The 22,627-nt window shown below is 37.7% G+C and overlaps 1 protein-coding gene across 3 annotated transcripts in view; it reads left to right on the forward strand.

The window, feature by feature from the left end:
- Window positions 1-21,393, forward strand: part of KLHL15 (kelch like family member 15) — a 36,023-nt gene extending 14,630 nt beyond the window's left edge. For 2 of the 3 annotated variants that reach the window (XM_060182825.1, XM_016192934.2), the window contains 2 exons: window positions 2,396-3,104; window positions 16,089-21,393. In XM_060182825.1, coding sequence (XP_060038808.1) covers window positions 2,396-3,104; window positions 16,089-17,198 — 1,819 coding nt within the window. In that variant the 3' untranslated portion in view covers window positions 17,199-21,393. The remainder of the gene's footprint in view (window positions 1-2,395; window positions 3,105-16,088) is intronic. The other variant, XM_060182826.1, reaches the window with a different exon arrangement.
- Window positions 21,394-22,627: the final 1,234 nt, after the last annotated feature.

The following is a 22,627-nucleotide window of genomic DNA, read 5'->3' on the forward strand; positions in this document are numbered from 1 at the left end:
CAGGTGATTATTTTATTTATTTTTATTATCACTAAGGTTATCACTGGGACTCAGTGCCTGCATGATACTAATCTACTGCTCCCAGTGGCTATTTCCCTCTCTCCCTCCCTCCCTTCCCTTCATCCATCCATCCATAAAGACAGAAAGGAATTTTGAGGGAAAGGGGAGATAGATACTGTAGTACTGCTTCACCACTTGTGAAGCTTCCCCATTGTAGGTGGGGACCAGGGGCTTGAATTCAGGTCCTGTGTATGGTAAAGTGTGTGCTCTCCCAGGTGGCTCCCACTCAGCCCCCACTGTCATAGGTGACCTTCAGTAAATATTTGAGAGGTGGACAAGACAGTTTTTAAAAATATTTTTAATTAAGTTTTTATTTATTTATTTATTTTCCTTTTTGTTGCCCTTGTTGTTTAACATTGTTGTGGTTATTAATGTCGTTGTTGGATAGGACAGAGAGAAATGGAGAGAGGAGGGGAAGACAGAGAGGAGGGAAGATAGACACCTGCAGACCTGCTTCACCGCCTGTGAAGCGACTCCCCTGCAGGTGGGGAGCCGGGGGCTCGTACTGGGATCCTTATGCAGGTCCTGGCGATTTGCGCCACGTGTGCTTAACCCGCTGCGCCACCGCCCGACTCCCAGACAAGACAGTTTTTAAGTGACAGAATTATCAGTGAATGTGGGAGGGTGTGATCAGGATATTATGTATGACATGACAAGGAGCAGTGGAAGGTAAAGTTTACTGAGCGAAATCCATGATTTAGAAAAAGGACAATAGAAAACTGAGAAGTTCTAGAAACATAGGTATTTGAAGTCTATAGAAGAGATGTGTGGTGTGTTTTTGTTTTTGTTTTTGTGGTTGTCACTGGGGCTTCACTACTTTCAGCCACTTTTCCCCACTGAGACAGTCTTACTTGGATAATGTGCTTTGCTATGTTCATGACCCAAGTTCAAACTCATTCCCCATCATCTTGAAGGAACCTGCACTGTTGTGGTTCTTTCCTCCCTTCTCTCTGCCTCTGTCTAAAAAAAGGAGAGAGAGGAGGAGAGATATCACGGCACCGAAGCTTCACCCAGTGTGGTGGGGGCCAGGCTCAAACCTGGGTCATGTGCATGGCAAAGAAGGTGCACTAACCAGGTGAGCTGTCTTGCCAGCCCCTAAAAGAGTATTTTATTCTAAGAAGAATATAGAAGAATATTTTCTCGTATTTTGATCAGACTTAAGAGGGAACTTTATGTGCCTAGTATGAGCCTGTAAGGGAGTTTGTTTACATTGAACATGGTTCCACAGGGCACAGTGAGATGGGTTGGGAGGGAATTCGGGCCTGGGAGGATGGGTCATCTGGGAGGAAGCTTAGCGCTGTGTGAGGAAGAGACTTGAGGAGAGCCTGGATAGCCTGGGAGGGGTTTTGTGAAACGAAGAAAATTACTTTGCTTCATAAACAGACTAACAAACTGAATTAGTTTATTCTACTTAATAGAAGTGATTAGATTGTAATTTCACTGTCTTAGATTCATTTCTCTGATATGAAAAATATAATTTAATTTCCTTTATGAATAATACTTAAAAATGTAAGCAATACATGATCATTTAAAAAATAAGGTTAATGAGCTAAGTACAAAGATTAAAGTCTCTAAATTTCTTAAAGTCCCATTACCCAGGGATGTTATTTTTGGTATATATCCTCCAGGCTTTTTTTTTAAATTAACATCTAAATACACATATATATGATGTGTGATTTAGTTTTTAGTAGCACACCAGACATACTATGGCTGCCTCCTTTTTTCCATGTAACTAAACCTAATAAATACTCTTTGTGCGAATAGATAGGTTGCTACCATCATTTTTGGTTGCTATAGTAATCTTTTATAGGACGGCACCATATTTATTTAATAATCTATAGTTGGTCTTTAGAATATTTTTCAGGTTTTTAAAAAAATACTATAAATAAGGCTAGAGAAAAACCTTGTATGTGCAATTTGGCAATTAGCTTGATTATTTTCTCTGAGTAAATTTCTAGGCATTTTTAAGGTCAACCACATACTTTTCAGTTTAATTTCATTTTGTCTGTTTAACAGGTGGCAGAGAAAATTCATGTGTTGACACTTTGGGGGCATGTTTAAATATATCTAGTGCACAGTGTAAAGTAAATGGCATAGACATACATTGTAAGTTAATAATTTACAATTCTTACATAGATACTTAATAGATTTTTTTCCCTAGGTAGGAAAACCAAAAACTTTAGCCTACAGACATTTATGTTGCCTTCTCCCAAAGGATTAGGACTTAGTGGAATTGAGATAATTATCAAGATTGTGTAAGGTCTGAGTTAATAATGTCTTCAGAATTCCTAGAAATGATTAACATACCTTTCTTTGATTACTTTTTTTTTTGCAGATTCATGGCAGGGGACGTGGAAGGATTCTGTTCCTCCATCCATGACACCAGTGTCTCTGCTGGATTCAGAGCACTGTATGAGGAGGGATTGCTTCTTGATGTCACTCTGGTTATTGAAGATCATCAGTTCCAGGCCCATAAAGCACTCTTGGCCACCCAGAGTGATTACTTCAGAATTATGTTTACTGCAGACATGAGGGAGCGAGATCAGGACAAAATTCATTTGAAAGGTCTTACTGCTACTGGCTTCAGCCACGTCCTTCAATTTATGTACTATGGGACTATAGAACTGAGTATGAATACTGTTCATGAAATTCTCCAGGCTGCCATGTATGTTCAACTTATAGAAGTGGTGAAGTTCTGCTGCTCTTTTCTGTTAGCAAAAATCTGCCTAGAAAATTGTGCAGAAATTATGAGACTCTTAGATGATTTTGGTGTAAACATCGAGGGAGTCAGGGAGAAGCTGGACACTTTTCTGCTAGACAACTTTGTGCCTCTCATGTCCAGACCTGACTTCCTTTCTTACCTGAGCTTTGAGAAGCTCATGTCTTATTTGGATAATGACCATCTGAGCAGATTCCCAGAGATAGAGCTGTATGAGGCTGTGCAGTCTTGGCTGCGACATGATAGAAGACGCTGGAGACATACCGATACCATCATTCAGAATATCCGATTTTGTCTGATGACTCCATCCAGTGTTTTTGAGAAGGTTGGTGCATTTTAAAGCAATAGACAGAAGTCATCATTTAGCCAAAGAGATTGCCATGCTTGGTCAGATGTAAAAATGAGAAGGAGTAGTTTTGTACGATTACTTCACGTATGGGCACACTTTATTGTAGCTTAGACATTTATTTAGGGTTTTAAAACCATTTTGATGGTGAAAGATGAATCTGGTAGGTAGTTAATCCAAAATATCACGTTTGCTTTAGTTTTTTTTCCCCCACAAAATAAATCTGAGCTGATCTAGACAAACCTTTTTAAACATTTAGTAATACTTGCTGAAATTAGAGTTGAAAAGTTTTTTAGTTCTGGATCATGCATATTCAAATTCATACAGTTCCATATTCCTCTAAAAAGTAGTAAGGACACTAAAACTAGTTCTTGAAAACCAATAGGCCCAAGTATTGACCTTTTCTTCCCTTACCTATTATAATTCTGTTTTTTCTCCCACTTCACTGTGATTACTAACTAAATTTAACCTTGAAAACACATGTATGTCTAAAAACCATTGTTTAGGCATCTCTAAACAGACTGTAATCTTTTATCTCCATTGAGCAAACATCCTTTTGCACATTTTATCATCTAATAGTTCTGCTATCTTAAAAATAGTTTTCCTCCAAAACAGTCTTGGCCTTTTCACATGTAAGCCTTTTTCATTTTTATGCCAGTCTCACTTGTAAATCTTTCTTGCCCAAAGGAGAGAAAGCAGTTCCAGTAATTGCTTAACTTAATTGGTTTCTAATCACATGATTACCTCTGGGGTTCTGTTTACCTCTTGCATCTTTCTTTCTAGAAAGCATACTTAAAACTTTGGTTAACACCCTTCATGTTAAAGACTTCCTCAACTTTGGTTATCAGACCAGGTGGTAAAAATATATTTGCAAAGGAGGGCTGTTTATACCATTTAAAAATAAATAAGTAAATTTGGGGTTTGAATAATGCTCAGCAGCCTGGCATGTTATTTTTCCCTCCAAAATACAATGAAATATCATTAACTCATAACTTTCAAAAGGGAAGTCAATTTTAAGGCATTTTAACTTTTGTTCTCAGTGTATTTATATAGCAGGAATAATAAAAACTAATGAATACATTTCTTATTTTCGCTTAGTGATAATCAAGCCTCACATCAACTATGTAAACCGCTTGTCTACTGCCTTAATTTTTTCCCTTACTATTGTTTTTATTGCTCTTTCTCCCTGGGGGATTCTATTTTGTGTTAATATTTATACATTAAATCCAAATACAATACTTTACCACTATTAAAAACAAAACCCTTCAACTTAGATGGGAACTTCTAGATGGAAATAATTATGAAATAGAAAATAAAATTTTCCCTCTTGAGGGACAATGTAATGGGGTAATTGTTAGCAAAAGTTTTTTTTTTTTTTTTTTTTTTTTTTTTTTTAATCAAAGCACTGCTCAGCTCTGGCTTATGTTGGTGCAGGGGAATTGAACCTGGGACTATGGAACCTCAAGCATGAGAGTCTATTTGCATAACCATTATGGTATCTACCCCCACCCGAAATAATTTTTAATACTTTAGTTCAAGGTGGTCAGTAGTGACTGGCTGAAGTTTAATGTCATTGGGTAATTTTGTAAATTGTATAAAACATCAGGTCTGTCTTCTAATGGATTCTTTGTGTATGCCATGTGCTTATTACCCGTTGGCCAAGCATTGGGGAATCTCATCAGAATAGAAATTGTTAAGGCGTCCTTCTTGAGTTAATTATTTAGGAAAAGCACAGTAAGGAGCTGACCACTTAGAATTCTTTCAGTTTTGTTTTGTAATATTATATATAAGCCATTCCATTTTATTTTATTAGTAGTGGAATATATGGGAGGTAGTGAGTAATCCTTGTGTTAACATGGTGTGAGTTAATCTGTGACTATTTGTTTATTTTTTACTCTCATTTTTGGTGATGCAGTGAATTTCAATTTTTCAAAAGGAAAAAAATCTTTTAAGCCCTATAAAAGATAAAAATACCACGTTTTTTTTTTCAATTTAACATTTAGGATTTTACAGTTGATATTTTACTGGCTATTACTATTTTAATTGTCACCAGGGTTATCACTGGGGCCTGTGGCTGCAAGATGAACCTACTACTCCCAGTACCCTTCTCTTCCCTTCCTTGCATCTTCTTTTTACTAGAGACAAATTGAGAGGCAAGGAGGAGATATAGAGAGAAAGAGATACTTGCAGCCCTGTTTCACTACTTGAGAAATTTCCTCCCTGCAGGTGGAGACCAGAGGCATAGTTGATTTTTGTATCTAGCATTAACAGACCATCAAATCAGGAAATGTATTATTTTTTAATGATGTCATGCTTGGGTGTTGTGATACTCTGGTTGAGACACAACTCACTTGGTAATGAAATGGGTCTAGGCCAGGACCCATCTGTATAAAGTGTAGGTACTTTTAGACTTCTCCAGTATTTCTTCACTTTGACACTGTTGTCTAGCAACCAAATCATAAACTGTAGTGTTACTATAGTATAACCAAAACCCCTGAAGAAAAACAGCTTAGTTATATTTAATGCCAGCTGAAGCCAGATAAGTCTAGATAAGAAAAACACGTTTCCCTCTAACCCTCACAATTTTAGAACTGCATGGGAAATCTAAACAGGGTTGTGCCTGACAATAAAAAAGACATTTTAAGCCAAGCAACCTATTTTTCAAATGTGCAATTGGATTAGAGTTTCTAATGCATGAATTTCCCCCCGGAAGTTTTAAATCCCCTTCATATTTAAAATAGTCCTAATATAGCCTTCAACTTAAAACTGCTTAAATTAACAGTCAGCTCACTTGCCCCTAGGAGTGAACGCACAGAGATTTGCAAGTCTTCTGTTGGAAATTAGGTCAATGGGTTAAGCTTGTTTCCCAGTTAATGTCTTTTTCTATGTCAGTCTCCTTTCTCTGACCCCTCCTCTCTAGCCCCATGGACTTGGATGATTGTAATTAACTCGTGTGCACTTAAAAGAATATTATCATTCAAGGTGTTGTTCTCTGTCTTTCTTATGTAGATGAGAAGTGCTCTTTATTCTCTACCTTTGACTTGCAGTCACTCCAGCCTCACAGATTTCCTGGAGAGTGCCTGTAATCCAGAGTGTTGACTACTGTTAGATCCCCTGGGAAAAAGATGATCCTAGAAAGTATATTAAGTAGGCCTAAAATTCATTCTTACTTGCTGATTTTCCCGTTTTTTTTTTTTTTTTAATTTCTTTATTGGGGAATTAATGTTTTACATTCAACAGTAAATACAATAGTTTGTACATGCATAACATTTCCCAGTTTTCCATATAACAATACAGCCCCCACTACATCCTCTGTCATCCTTCTTGGACCTGTATTCTCCCCACCCACCCACCCCAGAGTCTTACTTTGGTGCAATAAGCCAATTCCAGTTCAGGTTCTACTTGTGTTTTCTTTTCTGATCTTGTTTTTCAACTTCTGCCTGAGAGTGAGATCATCCCATACTCATCCTTCTGTTTCTGACTTATTTCACTTAACATGAATTTTTCAAGGTCTATCCAAGGTTGGCTGAAAACGGTAAAGTCATCATTTTTTACAGCTGAGTAGTATTCCATTGTGTATATAGACCACAACTTGCTCAGCCACTCATCTGTTGTTGGACACCTGGGTTGCTTCCAGGTTTTGGCTTTTACAAATTGTGCTGCCAAGAACATATGTGTACACAGATCTTTTTGGATGGGTGTGTTGGGGATTTTCCCATTTTTTAAAAATGGTTATTTTCTAATCTACAGACAAAATGGCTTACTTGGGTAGTGTGCTGCTTTGCTATGTTTGAGCTCAGCCCCAAACACTGAAGGAAGCTTTGGTTCTGTGGTCACTGTCACTTTCTGCCTTCCTATCTCTTTCTAAAAAATAAAATAATATGTTTTTCAGCCTGGGAGATGGCACAGCAGGGTTTTTTTTTTTTTTTTTTTTTTTTTTACCAACTTTAGTGACACTAAGGTTTGTAGTTTTTCTGGTAGCCCAATACCATCAGACCAGCCGATTTAATTTATAATGATACTTTATTACATTATTATTAGGCTGAAATAGAAAATCAAACTTTTTTTTTTGGTCATTACCAGGAATTCACTGCCCCAGATTGACTTTTTAAAATTTTATTTATTTATTTATTTATTTAATTTATTTTGGCTCCAGGGTTATCATTGGGGCTTGGTGCCTGCACTATGAATACACTATTCCTGGAAGCCATTTTTCCAACTTTTGCTACCCTTGTTGTCATTATTGTTATTGTTGTTACTGCTGTTGTTGTATAGGACAGAGAGAAATCGAGAGAGGACGGGAGGACGGGGAGAGAAAGATAGACACCTGCAGACTTGCTTCACCGCTTGTGAAGCGACCCCCCTGCAGGTGGGGAACTGGGGGCTTGAACCGGGATCCTTGCACTGGTCCTTGTGCTTAGTACTCTGTGTGCTTAACCCACTGTGCTACTGCCTACCCAGCCCCCCCAGATTGACTTTTTAAAAAAGATGAAAAAAATTTTTTTTTGTAACCAGAGCACTATTTAGCTCTGGTTTATGGTAGTGGGGGTGGGGATTGAACCTGGGACTTTGGAGCCTCGGGCATGAGAGTATCTGCAGAACCATTATGCTATCTACTTCTGCCCAATACAGAGAAATTGAGGGTGGAGATAGAGAAGGAGAGAGACAATTGCAGCACTGCTTTACCAGCTGGAAGCTTCCCCCATTTAGGTGGGAGCTGGGGGGGCTTGAACATGGTAATGTGTATACTTAATCAGGTAGACCTGCACTACCACCTCCCCTTTCCCCCCGCCCCCCGCCTTGACTTTTTAAAAGACAGAGCACAAGAGGGAAAGATACCACAGCACCAAAGCTTCCTTCACTATAGTGGGGACTGGGCTCAAACCTGGATCAGGTACATGGCAAACAGGCATATTATCCAGGTGAACTACCTTGCCAGCCCAGGAAATTAAACTCTTTAAGCAGTTATTTTGTATTTTAATGCCTTACATTCTATGTAAAAGTTGAAGGAAGAAATAGAGGACTAACCAAATTGGCTGAATAATTATTAGAATTTTGTTCTTAGAGATCCTTTCCCTTGCTCACATTTACCCTGGTCACTTGACTTCTGATGTTCTGGTTAATATTTGAGACATTTTTCTGTTTGGAGAAGGTAGAAGTATAAATTCTCATTCAAATTTGTCCTTATCTGGTATTTGACTATAGTTATGGAATTGCTGAAAGGATTTGTGTTTAGCAGGTACTGACTTTTTTAATAGCCTTCTATCTGGTTATTAGTCAGTTTTCCAGGACAGCATGTTAATTAAAGGTGTTTGCACCTAGTTTTCTTTCTAAGATTTCTAAATCATTCTAAGATTTAATTCTGAGCATGGTTTTGTAAGTGGACTTGTCATACCAGGGAAGGTGCATTTCCAGTATTGAGGACTGCTGTATCTTACTGGCTACTAAAATTATACCAAATACAGTTGCACTTTCCAAAGGTGTGTGTGTATATATAGTGTTTAAGTAACTTGATATTTTTATAGAAGAGAAAAATACCTAAATTTAGAGACTTACTTGTAATTCACACAGTGACTTAGAGACAATATTAAGCCTAAAACCTAGAATCTAGAATTCAGGTTGACTGTTGGAAAGCCTAAAGTATAAGTAGCAAGTTTTAGAAGATTTTATAATTTGCAGGTTTATTTATTTTTTGCCTCCATGGTTATTGCTGGGGCTCAGTGCCTGCACTATGAATCCACTGCTCCTGGAGGCCATTTTTCCCATTTTGTTGCCCTTGTTGTGCTTGTTGTTATTGTTGTCATAGCTGTTGTCGTTGTTGGACAGGACAGAGAGAAATGGAGAGAGGAGGGGAAGGCAGAGAGGAGGAGAGAAAGATAGACACTTGCAGACTTGCTTCACCACTTGTGAAGCGACCTGCTGCAGGTGGGGAGGCCAGGGGCTCCCAGGTTTTTTTATTTTTTAAAGAGACATGAGCACTGCTCCCTTCCATATAATGTTCTATAGTTTTTTTTTTTATGTGAAAGGATAAGGAAGTACTTTAGAATATTAAAGAAGTCATTCTTTCCATATCTTTCCTTTTGAGCAACTGATAAAAATGATTACATTTCTACATGAGAAATGCTTTCTCCATAAAAAGTTGAGCTGCACGTTTCTCTTTGGGTGGTTTCCTTCATTATTGCATTTTAAATCATTTCATTCACAAAAAATTTCAGCCCCACACTTTAAAAAAATTTTATTTATTCCCTTTTGTTGGCCTTGTTTTATTGTTGTAGTCATTATTGTTATTGATGTTGTCATTGTTGGATAGAACAGAGAGAAATGGAGAGAGGAGGGGAAGACAGAGGGGGAAAGGGAGAGAAAGATAGACACCTGCAGACCTGCTTCACCGCCTCTGAAGCGACTCCCCTGCAAGTGGGGTGCCGGGGGTTCGAACCGGGATCCTTCCGCGGGTCCTTGCACTTTGCGCCACCTGCACTTAACCCGCTGCTACCGCCTGACTCCCCAACCCACACTTTTAATAATAATATATTTATTTATTGCCTTTTGCTGCCCTTGTTGTTTTACTGTTGTTGTTGATGATGTCGTTGTTGTTGGATAGGACAGAGAGAAATGGAGAGAGGAGGGGAAGACAGAGGGGGAAAGGGAGAGAAAGATAGATACCTGCAGACCTGCTTCACCGCCTGTGAAGCGACTCCCCTGCAGGTGGAGAGCCAGGGGCTCGAACTGGGATCCTTAGGCCAGTCCTTGCGCTTTGCACCGCCTGCGCTTAACCCACTGCTTTACCGCCTGACTCCCCCACACTTTTTTTTTAAAGCAGAGTATCTGTAATTACTTTGTCCAGATTTATCAGAAAACATTAATTCCCCATTTCTGTAATGAGAAAACCAGCAATGCCTCTTGATGTAGCATGGTTTACAGCAGTAGTGACTCTAAAGGGGCAAGATAGATCTAGAACTTCAGACCTTGGCAAAAAGAAGTAGGAGCTAAATTTATTTGAACGGGTTTCTTTTTTTCCAAATCACTGTTTTGGGGTAACTTGAGAAAAAAGGGGGAAATCAGAAAAATACTTCATAGTGTAATCAGCTATCTCAAAAAAGCATAGCTTCCATTATTGGGGGACCTAGAGAGAGAACAATTGGATAAAGATGGTAGTTTGGATACAGTCTGAGTTGGAGAGACTCTCTGGAACCTAGGAGTACAATAGTTTGAATGGAGAGAGGACAAAGGGACCAAAACATTGGGTGTAAACTGAAAGAATAGAAAATGACTCTAAGAAGCAGTTAATTAAACTGGTTCAGTCTGATGGAATTGAAAGGTGGGAGCCCACAGATAAACTGTCTGGACCTAGGGTCACTCTAATGCTCCTCATAGGTAGTCACACCTTGGCCAACCTCCTTGAACCTGGACTTTGACTGCCTTTGCCTGAAAGCCTTTTTGCATAATCCTTATGCTGTCTCCCCAGCCCACTCCATCCCCATGTCCTTTTTTTTTTTTTTTTAAGTATAGTTTCTCTAAAAATGCCATGTGGAGCCTAAAAGGGGAAAAGTCCCCCCATGAGCTTACTGCAGTTTCAGGTAGTTCTTGGGTCCCCAGTGCTCTCCTTTTCCTTTGCCCCCTCTTTCCCTCTCCTTCCCTTTATGATTAAACTTTGTTGATTACTTTGCTGAAGTCATAGGGTCTCTCATTTTCTTACCATACTGTGATCTCAGAAATGAAACGAGAAATAGTTGTTCACTTGATGAGATCACTTTGTGTATTCTTATCTGCTAGTGCTACCTTTGTGTTTTCTTTCACAATTCAAGCTGAGCCTTAAGTTAAGCAGTCTGTAGTTCAGGAATCTGACTTCTCATTCTTCACAGTTCTACACAGATTATAGAAAGCAGTTAAGCAGCCTTATGCTTGAAGCCTCTCAGCACCCCAGGATGTGATTTGTGAGATTGAATGACTAGAATTCAGTGGGAATATAGAGCTTCCCCACACAGATACACGTACCATTTTGGACTTAAGTTTCTTCTTGGCTATTGTCTTTGATTTTCAGATTGGAAAGAATAAAACATTCTTAGCTGATGATGGAAGTAAAATGGGAATGAAGCAATTTCTTTTCGTCTTTACTAAACATACTGACTCCATGGATGGTGACTTTTTTTTCCTCTGTACTTTCTACTTTAACTTTTTTCTTTCTATTTTATAGGACAGAAAGAAATTGAGAGGGAAGGGGAGGGGAGATAGAGAAGGAGAGAGAAGGACAGACACCTGTTGGCCTGCTTCACCAATTGTGAAGCATCTCCCCTGCAGGTAGGGAGCAGGGGCTTGTGCTTGGTGATATGTGTGTCTGGCCCCCTTTACTTTAAAAATGCTATTTATTTTTTAATTTTCTTTTTCTAGAGATCTGCACAGCTCTAGTTTATGGTGGTGTGGGGGATTGAATCTGCAACTTTGGAGCCTCAGACATGAAAGCTTTTTGCATAATAACCATTATGCTATTTCCCTTGTCCTATTTATTTGCTATCTGGTTCTTTGTGAAGTCAAGGGTCATCCTGAGACTTTACCCTTGTTCAAAATATTCTAGCTCCATTTCACTCCTTATACTTGTTTTATATGCCCATTTTACCATCTGTTCTGAGTGTTTATTAACATCTGAATTGCAGAAAGCTCTTGTGGAGCACATCAGATTTTTTAGACACTTTCCTTTTTTTCTTCCCCTAATCAGTGTGTTTTGCAATTATACAGTCATCATGCTTTTGAGAGCCTCCAGACCTCTTCAAGCTTCTTTACAGTTTCTGATCTTGGAGTTGATCCTAATTTTTTCTTTGCAAAACTTGAAATCTGCCTATCCAATATGTGCAGCAATCCCCTTCCTTCCTTCCTTGATCTCCAAACAGGGCTATTTTCTCTAAAACGTTCTACTTCTGTGTTACCAATCATGTCTTACTAGTGAGGACTAGGTACAGAATAGCAGTTTCTCTTTACTTCTGAAAGGCCAAATTTTCTTTTCTTTCTTTTTCTCTTTTATTAAATTTTTTTTTTTTTACTTATAAAAAGGAAACACTGAGTAAACCATAGGATAAGAGGAGTACAACTCCACACAATTCCCACTACCAAAATTCTGTATCCCATCCCCTCCCCTGATAGCTTTCTTATTCTTTAACCCTCTGGGAGTATGGACCCAAGGTCATTGTGGGATGCAGAAGGTTGAAGGTCTGGCTTCTGTAATCGCTTTCCCGCTGAAAGGCCAAATTTTCATATAGAAACTCATGTAATGAATTGACTTAGGCTGATTTAACACTTGACACAGATATTCCTTGTCAGCAATAAACACCTAGTAGAGGTAATAGGTTTTGTGGACTACCACGACAGGCACCACATAGGCTGTCTTGCTTATGTCCTATCATAGGATTCTAAGATGTAGGTGCTCCTGTTATCCCAATAATACAGATGAGGAAATGTGCTTATGGATGTTGAGTTACCTGCTCCAGACTGCACAGCTTGTGAATGGCAAAATCTTAGATATTTGCTGAACTGGATTCCTACTCACCATACTGGGCTGTTTGATATGATGCTTAATTACTATGCTGGACAAGATTCTATTACTTCAAAACCTGTGTAGCTCTGAGACTTCTGGCTGTGCACAGTAGGCTCTTAAATATTTAATTTGAGGTTTATGTTTCTTGCTGATTTTCAGGGTTATTGCCTGCTAGTGCTTAAAAATCAATAAGAGAAATGGGTGAGGCACACTATTAGGCAGTTTGTAGAAGAAATGAGTCTGTTTTCACTAATCAGATATATTTTGAACTATTTTTAATGGCAAGATTTTCTTGTTTATATCAGTTGTCATTTGCTGTACCTCTCTTTTCTTTCCTTTCCCTTTCCTTTCCTTTCACCAGAGCACTTCTGGTAGTACTGGGTGGAGTTGGAACTTTTGGTGCCTTGGGCATTAATATTTTTCTGTGTAACCACTATGCTCTCTCCCCTGTCTCTGTAAAATAGACCAGGTATATAATGACAATAGATAGACTAGGTGAGTAATAGTCTATAGTCTAGGCCTATATAACTACACTCAGATGCTTTCATAGTGATTGAAGAGCCTAATGGTGCATTTGTCAGTAGGCATCCCTATAGTTAAGCAACACATATTTGTATGATACATAAAAAATAATAAAAAATGTGGAGTTAGAGATAATTGCTATTAACATAATCATAAAATTATTAAAGTATAATGAAATACTGTTGCTTTAAAAATACTTATTAATTATAAAGAAAAAGAAGCCTATCATTTCTCCCACTCCATATTAATAAATACTCACTTACATAGTAATGTTATCATTTATTTTCCTTAATTATTGCCACAGAATTATTGCTGGGGCTCAGTGCTTGCACTATAAATTCATTGCTCCCAGTGGCCTTTTTTTTTCCTTTCTTTTTGTTGTTGACCAAGACAGGAATTGAGTGGGAAGGAGGGAGATGGAGAGAGAGAAATCCGCAGACCCGCTTCACTACTCATGAAGCTTCCCTCCTGCAGGTGGGGACCAGGGGGTCCTTGCACATGGTAAAAACACCACCTGGCCCCATTATCTTTTCTTTCTTTTCTCTTCTTTTCTTTTCCTTTTCCTTTTTTTAAAGATTAGTTTGTTTAGGAGAGAAGAGAGTACCAGCTTATTACTCTGGCACATGTGATGCCAAGGATCAAATGAGGAACTTCATGCTTGAAAGTCCAGCACGTTATCCATTGTTCCACCTGGGCTGCTAGGAAAGAGGCTTTTTTCTTCTTCAAACACCAGAACACTGCTCAGTTCAGGTTTATGGTGGTGCCAGGAATTGACCTTGGGACTTCAGAGATGTGCTTGTGAAATTATTTTTTGAGCCTCAGATTTTTCATAAAAAGTTTGCTAATGGTAGGAATAATTTAGCATGTACACATAAGGCACCCAGTGCAGTGATAATGTCAGTTTTTCCTTTCATGTAGTTAAGCAAGGAACTCTCAATTAAAAAATTTTTTTAACAATCTTTATTGGATAGAGACAGCCAGAAATCGAGAGGGCAGGGGGAGATAGGGAGAGAGAGAGAGAGAGAGAGCCCATCTTGCAGCCCTGCTTCACCACTTGTAAAGCTTTCCCCTTGCACATTGTAACGTGCTTTCAACCAGATGTGCCACCACCCGGCTCCTCAATTTTTTTTGTTGTTGTTCTGTTTACACTTTTACTAGTCTGGGGAAATCCATGAAAAGGTCCCCTTCTCAGAATAATTTTAAATTAATGCAATACAGTTCTGGGGATAACAATGACCTTGGGTCCATACTCCTAGAGGGTTAAAGAATAGGAAAGCTATCAGGGGAGGGGATGGGATATGGAGTTCTGGTGGTGGGAATTGTGTGGAGTTATACCCCTCTTATCCTATGGTTTAGTCAATGTTTCCTTTTTATAAATAAAAAATTAAAAAAAACAATTCTGGAGATAACAAAATAAATCTGTTCAATTGAAATGCAGTTGTCAAAATAAGAAACAAAATTATTCTTTTTCAAAAATTTGGGGAGAACCAAAGTGGGGAGTGGATAAAAGAAAAAAGGCAAAAAAAATGTCATAGAAGGACTAGAAATTGTACCCATATGGTGACTATCTTGAAAATAATTATTTCCTTAATAAAACATAAGGAAAGAAAGCAGATATATATATGCCTGGTTTTGACTCCCTCCCAAACTGTCATCCTATGCTTTCTATTGACTCTTAGATATTTCCACTATTAGTATCTTATTATTTGAATTCATTACCTCTCCAAAACTAGCTAGTTTGCTGTTTCCCTTATTGATAGCACAACTCTCACTGTTACCTAGAGTCAAAGTCTTCACGTTCAAATCCTCGCTTTTTCACCCTCTTCGTATTGTAAATCAGCCATGCACTTCTGTTGACTTTTGTCTGTATAATAATTTAATTTCTATCATCTGAATGTAAAGCCCTCCTACCTCATTCTTGTCATGACACAGGGTTATTTCGCGTAGTCTCTGTCTTCCAACCTTGCTGACAGACATCCCTTACATGTTTGCTGTGTCTATATGAAGGTTCAGCAGCACTCTCAGATGCGCTGTGCAGCTTCATACCTATCAGCTGACTCATTCACTTAGTGGTAAATGTGTGTTTTCAGGGTTAAAGTGGTGGTGCACCTGGTTGAGTGCACATGTTACAGTGTGCAGGACCTGGGTCTAAGCCCCTGGTCCCCACATGCGGGGGGGGGGGGACTTCACGAACACTGAAGTAATGCTGCAGGTGTCTCTTTCTCCTCTGTCTTCCCCCTCCCCTCTCAATTTCTCTGTCTCTGTCCAATAAATATTAGGTATGTATTCTCACTTTCCCCAAAACCATTCTAAGTTCTTTGAGAAAACTCCCATATGTTGATAGCTTATTTCTTTTTAAATCTCTCCATAGTACTTAGCATAATACTCAAGAAAAATGCTTCATAAGGTCTTAACTATAATTATATAGGTAAGCTCTAAAAACAAAAGGGAAAAACCTGAGAATTTTGTATATATTTAATGTTTTACTAACTCACTAACAATTCCTCATGTTATTTAGTCATGGCTGTTTTTACAGTGTTCTGTGGTTAAGAAGACCATGAGCTTGGTTTCCTCTACAATTAAACCTTTATTTGTCCTCATAGATACCACTTAGAGCCCAGGGCTAGACATATAGTAGATGATTAAATATGCTTGGCTAGAGGAACTTCTGCTTAGAAGATAACTTGTCTGCTTTAAAAAGCTTGAGAATATGCATAGATTTTTTTTTTTACAAATACAAATTACATAAACAATTATAAAAGCTTTGTGAAGAAAGTTATGTGATTGTAGTAGAAAAAGCAGTTTTAGCAAAGTGTGCGTAAAATTATACATTGATCATCTTATTGGACTCTAGTATTTAGTTTTCCATTAATGCCTTTTATTTTGTTAAATTCTTATACTTGTATTTTACTTAGGTTAAGACATCAGAATTTTATAGGTACTCTCGTCAGCTGCGCTATGAAGTCGACCAAGCATTGAATTACTTCCAGAATGTTCACCAGCAGCCTTTGTTGGACATGAAATCAAGCCGCATCCGCTCTGCCAAACCGCAAACTACAGTATTCCGAGGAATGATTGGACATAGCATGGTTAACAGTAAAATACTTCTCTTAAAGAAACCCAGAATGTGGTGGGAACTGGAGGGCCCACAAGTACCTCTGCGCCCGGACTGTCTTGCTATTGTCAATAACTTTGTGTTCTTGTTGGGTGGAGAAGAACTCGGCCCAGATGGTGAATTTCATGCTTCTTCCAAAGTGTTCAGGTATGACCCAAGACAAAATTCTTGGCTCCGAATGGCAGATATGTCTGTACCACGTTCAGAATTCGCAGTTGGTGTTATTGGCAAGTTTATTTACGCTGTAGCAGGCAGAACCAGAGATGAGACTTTCTATTCAACTGAGCGATATGACATCACCAATGATCAGTGGGAATTTGTGGATCCCTATCCAGTTAACAAATATGGACATGAGGGGACAGTGTTGAATAACAAGTTGTTTATCACTGGTGGAATCACCTCATCTTCCACCTCCAAACAAGTATGTGTGTTTGATCCCAGTAAAGAAGGGACCATCGAACAACGGACCAGAAGAACTCAAGTCGTCACCAACTGCTGGGAGAATAAGAGCAAGATGAATTACGCAAGATGCTTTCACAAGATGATCTCTTACAATGGCAAGCTTTATGTCTTTGGTGGTGTCTGTGTGATCTTGAGGGCCTCTTTTGAATCTCAGGGATGCCCTTCCACAGAAGTATACAACCCAGAGACTGATCAGTGGACCATATTGGCATCCATGCCAATTGGTAGAAGTGGCCATGGTGTGACTGTGCTGGACAAACAAATAATGGTTCTTGGAGGCCTTTGCTACAATGGTCATTACAGCGATTCCATTCTCACTTTTGATCCTGATGAAAACAAGTGGAAGGAAGATGAGTACCCACGGATGCCCTGCAAGCTGGATGGTTTACAAGTGTGCAACCTGCATTTTCCAGAATATATACTGGATGAGGTCAGGCGATGCAATTAATGACATATTTCTTTAAAAAAATGCCAAACAAAAACATTTGTTTGTGACAAAGTAGTTAATTAAGAAGCATAAAGAAGAACCTCACCAGTTTTACTGTCAAAGCCATTGGTCTAATATAACCTTTTTCATTCTGTGCTAGCATCTTTTTTTTTTTTTCCTTTCATTTTAGTGGCCTCAGACTCATGCAATAAGTTAATTCAAAGCGCTAGCTCTTGAGTCTACTTCCAGAAACAGTTTAATAGAATGATCACTTACTGGGAAGTTGATCTTATGCTTTAAACATTTCTTTCAGATGTCAGCATAGGAGTGATGCATCTTCTGAGAGAAGACCTGGAAAGTGTCACTGGATGCAGTCCTATCTATCTGAAGTCTTTGGACATTTATTTGTAGTTTGTTAGACATTTTGGTTTATTAAGTTTAAAACTCTTGACCTTTTTGCATGGCTTTTTGCTGAAAATGCAAAAATATAAATTTTCTACAAAGTTAACTTTTTTATATTCAAAACACTATTTCTAAGCTGCCTTCTCTTATCTGCATTGTGTTAGTGAAAGCATATCCATACTTACAGACATCTTACGAATATATAAGGCACATCCCCTTTTATGCGTGGTTAGGATTCTATATTTTTTAGCTAGTGCACTTGCACACACGGTTTGCCATACTTGTTGAATTTTAGATGTAACGTCTTTTCATGTATTAACGTTTTTAGAAAGTTAAAATAACTGGAGTCCTCATTTGGTATCAAAGTAGCCTATCTTCAGTCCATACTGATTCAGTAATATCTAACTCCTTATATTCCTGAAACATGTATGGATTTATGAAAACTAACATTTTGTATTTTACTTTCAAAAGTTAAATGTTAGTGTTCCTTATTGATGTTTGTCTTTTTGAAAATGTTTTTCTTTGCAGTCTGTTTAATGTTACCCTGTTTTTAGTGAGAATTGGAGTGGTATATGACAAGCCCTGACCCTGCAGCGTGCAAGCACTTTTAAAAGAGAATTTAGGGTGATACCAGACTCCTGATAAAGGCCCCTTGAAAATTAAGTGCAACTCCCATTCTGTACATTCAATAAGGCTGCTACATCTGTTATTGAATGGAAAGTAGCAACTTGTGGAAATTTGAGCTCAGTTTTGACTTAGAGGTGAGGAATAGAATTATAATCTTACTGGTCATATCTACTTGATTATTTAGTACAAAATACTTAGCGGCACTAGGGATGTAAGCCCTCAGCTTTTGTTTCATTTATTGAAAGCTTACTAGCATGAAGGATAATAACCCCAAAGTTTGCAGAGTGGGTTAAGAATAACTGTAAGAAGCATTTATAGTGTTTGAGGATTAGCCGCACCTTCCAACTCTTTAAACTCGAAGGAAAGAATATATAGTTGAGTAAGCAAGAATTATCAGGGAATGGATCATCCAGATTGATGCCATTTTCTCCTGAGTAGAGTCTATATCTGATCCAGACTAGATCTACACTGGCGAAACTTGCCAGGTCTTAGGATATTGGTGCAATATTGCAATGCCTTCTTATATGGCTGTTGTATAAATTGTCTAGTTACGTTTTGTTTTTGCTTTTTTTTTTTTTTTTTTTTTTTTGCTGCTGCCACCACTGAACAGAAAATGAAAAGAGTGAAGTCATGGAAACGTGAAGACTTTTTTTTTTTTTTTGGCAATTAAACAACTAGGAACTAAAACCAAATTTTAAAACTGCAAAGCTGAAGACATTTGAGTTTAAGATACAGTCAGCAAGACATGTAGCTTTTGAAAAAGAAAAACAGTGGCATTGGTTTAGAAATCAGGTTAATAGCAATCTTTTGTATATGAGACCTAAATTTTTTTTTTATCAAGTCATATTTGCTTTGTTTCTAAAACTAAAGTTTGATATCTTGTTTCCCATGGTAATATGGGTAAAAGTCTTTTTTTTCTACATTTTAAAAATCATTTTTTTATTATTTTACTTTTGAGAACTAGAATTAGATTAGCCATTAAATTCTCTTTCTGATATATTAGTTATAGTGTTTTGTATGTGTGCTTTCTTGCTTTAAAGAAAATAACAATAGTGTCTTCATTACTTTCCTCATTGTTGTCTTGCTGGAAAGACCGAGACAGGGCACCCCTATCAGAGGCTTTTATACCCGTGGCGGTTCTCTTTAATTGCTTAGATAGGGCTTCATAGCCCTAGTTAGGGTAAGATCTGGGCGAACAGTTTAATAGTCTCTTGGTCTTCCTGTTTCAAGATACAAGACCAAGGTTAAAGTTCATGTTTTAGAAAATTTGTGAAATCTTAACTTGAACTAACTCTGGGTTCAGCTTCACACTTAAGTCATGTCTGACCTGATGTTAGCTGTAATCAGTTTGGAGCTTTAATAATAGTTGCTATTGCTCGGTTTCTGAATGTATGAGAAAATTCTGTTTGTACGTAGTGCTAATCTAGGTTGTTTTAAATCCACAATTTACTTACATTCCCTTTTAAAATTAAGGCTTAATTGCTGACAGAGATTTATTTTTATTATACTGAACTATGGAAATTCATAGATTTTTTTTTTTTGCAAGTTTATTTTTTGTGTACTTCATTTGGAACCATTCTTGATAAACATTCTATGTACTCAAAATAGTTTTTTAATTCAAAGAGATTTGAAACTATACAGTATAACTGTTATCTTTGTGTTAATTTCCCCTTCACATTTTAAATGCCAGTTGTTAAAAGATAGCTGGTTTTCATAATTGCAACTTAATTAGAAATGTTTTTATACTTCCATATTTTTTTCCCATACTTCCATATTTTTGATCCTTCTTAGTTTTAGTGTTGATATGTTTAAAAAAAAAGCCTTGCACTACAACCTTTTCATAAAATTTAAGATTCTCACATTGAAGGTTTTGTATTGGACGAAGTACTACTGGTTAAAAAAAGAAGCAAAGCTTAATTAGTAGAATTATTAGCTTTTATTGAGACAGCTTTCTCTGTATCCTCTTCGCTCTGCTCTGTGTGTTACTATAATTTGTGAAATATTGACTGAGCCCTTCACTTACCTTTTCTAAAGCAGCACCTTTGGACACCTCATTTTGGGAAGCCTGCTCGAGTCATAGTAAAGGACACACACATTTGTGTGGGTAGAGGTGGTAAAAATACAGAGAGTTTTGTCTTAATTACATGAAACTAAGCTTTAAAATATTTTATAACAAATTATTTGAGCTGCATAATCTAAACATGTCAAACGTTCAGTGGGACTATTTTTATATATGTATATGTGGTTGTAGGTCATAACATTTCAGTTTATAATATAAATTGTTATTTCAGTTTATAAGCTATATCTCAAAAAAGACTAGCTTTTTGCGGATACATAATTTAAAGTTTTAGACTGAAGTAAAACACAACATAGATAGTGGTGTAAATTAGATATAATCGAGGGCTACATGGCAGTGAGACTGCTAGTGCCATTTTCCTTGTTTGCCTATTACACATGTTTGATTTTGTTTTTGTACTCTGAACATTTTAGGGATCATATGTTTTTCTCAGTCAGATTACACTTGGTTTGGGAATAAATATCTTCTAAAACAGATTTACCTTAAAAACTAAAGTCCTGAAAAATTAGCTTATTGAGAATTTATAAAGTCAAATATTCACTAGACATAGACTGGAATAGAACAACTCATGGAAATCATACCCTCTCAGTATACCAGTATAACTTCAATATTACACAAGTAACACTGAGAGAATGCCATCAGCATTGTTTGTTCCCCCTTAATACTCTTGGATTTTCATTTTACATCTTTGGGAACAAGTTCATTAAAAAAATTTGCTAATCAGTATATCATTAAGAATTAGGTATTTGCTTTCTGAAGGAATGTTCCAGTGAGGTGATTGGAGAGGTTATTTTCTACCTAACTTGTATATGCCCTATACCTCTTGGGCATACTTTGTCTATAGAAAAATATTTTGACCTTTAGGTACATTTTGGGCCATTAGTCAAATAATCCTAGGGCCGATTGAAAAAAAAAAAGTCTTAGAATAATTTAAGGTTTGCCTTTTATACCTGTTTTGAAAGCCTTTACATTTTTGTCAGGTAATTTTTCCCAAGCCGTGAATATAATCTCTTCAAACATGTTTATGCTATCCATTCTGTTTTTAAATTGAAAAAAATGTTAAAGTGTTTATGAAGAAAAGTTTAAATAAAATATTTTTAATCTTTAAAATGCTTTATCTCTTATTTACTTTTGTTACGTAATCCATTATTTTCAAAGTCATGCATGACTTGACTAGCAGTGCACATTGTTTTCACTCTACATGCCAAGGAAGTGCCTCAAAAATGTTATTTCTACTGATGCTTTCTGTCACAGATTCAAATGAGAACATTAGAGTGAAATTATTTACACTTAGATACAATGGGAATTTCATAACGAAGCCAAATTATTAAAGTTCCACTAACAGTTTTATAGAATGGAAAGAGAATTGAAGGGCAGGGGTAGATAGCATAATGGTTATGCAGAGAGACCCTGCACCACCATAAACCAGAGCTGTGCAGTGCTCTGGTTAAAAAAAAAGAATTGAGAAAATCATTTAGAATCCCCAAGCCTCAGTTTGGTGATAGATTTACTTTTTTAATTATTATTTCCTTTTGTTGTCCTTGTTTTATTCTTGTAGTTATTGATGTCGTTGTTGTTGGATAGGACAGAGAAATGGAGACAGTAGGGGAAGACAAAGAGGGGATGAGAAAGATAGACACCTGCAGACCGCTTCGCCTTCTGTGAAGCGACTCCCCTGCAGGTGGGGAGCCGGGGGCTTGAACCGGGATCCTTACGCTGGTCCCTGCGCTTTGCGCCAAGTGCACTTAACCCGCTGTGCTACCGCCCAACTCCCGATAGATTTCGTTTATCACTTTTTTATTCATTTTTATATCGTTTTACTGGGGTTAATGGTTTTATAGTACAGTTGACAAATGGGTAGTTTCTCATCTCCTTGTGATAGGTGTCTACAAAATACCCTCACCCTCAAGGTTATTTTTCCACCATCATGTACCAGCCCCCCACAGGTTATTTCCACCATCATGTACCAGCTCCCCACATGCCTCCTCCATCCCTTCCCATATCCAGATTCATTCGTTTTTTAAAAGTACTTATTTTCCCTTTTGTTGCCCTTGTTCTTTTTTATTGTTGTAGTTATTGTTATTGGTGACGTCATTGTTGGATAGGACAGAGAGATGGAGAGGAGGGGATGACACGAGGAGAGAAAGACACCTGCAGACCTGCTTCACCGCTTGTGAAGCGACTCCCCTGCAGCTGGGGGGGGGTCTCAAACCGGGTTCCTTAGGCCAGTCCTTGCGCTACCGCCTGACTCCCCTGATTCATTCTTAAAAAGACACTTTAAAAAATTATCTTCAGTTTATTGGATAGAGACAGTCAGAAATTGAGAGGGAGGGGAGGGCGAGAT

This window comes from Erinaceus europaeus, chromosome X (genome assembly GCF_950295315.1).
Source record: "Erinaceus europaeus chromosome X, mEriEur2.1, whole genome shotgun sequence".
NCBI lineage: Eukaryota > Metazoa > Chordata > Mammalia > Eulipotyphla > Erinaceidae > Erinaceus > Erinaceus europaeus.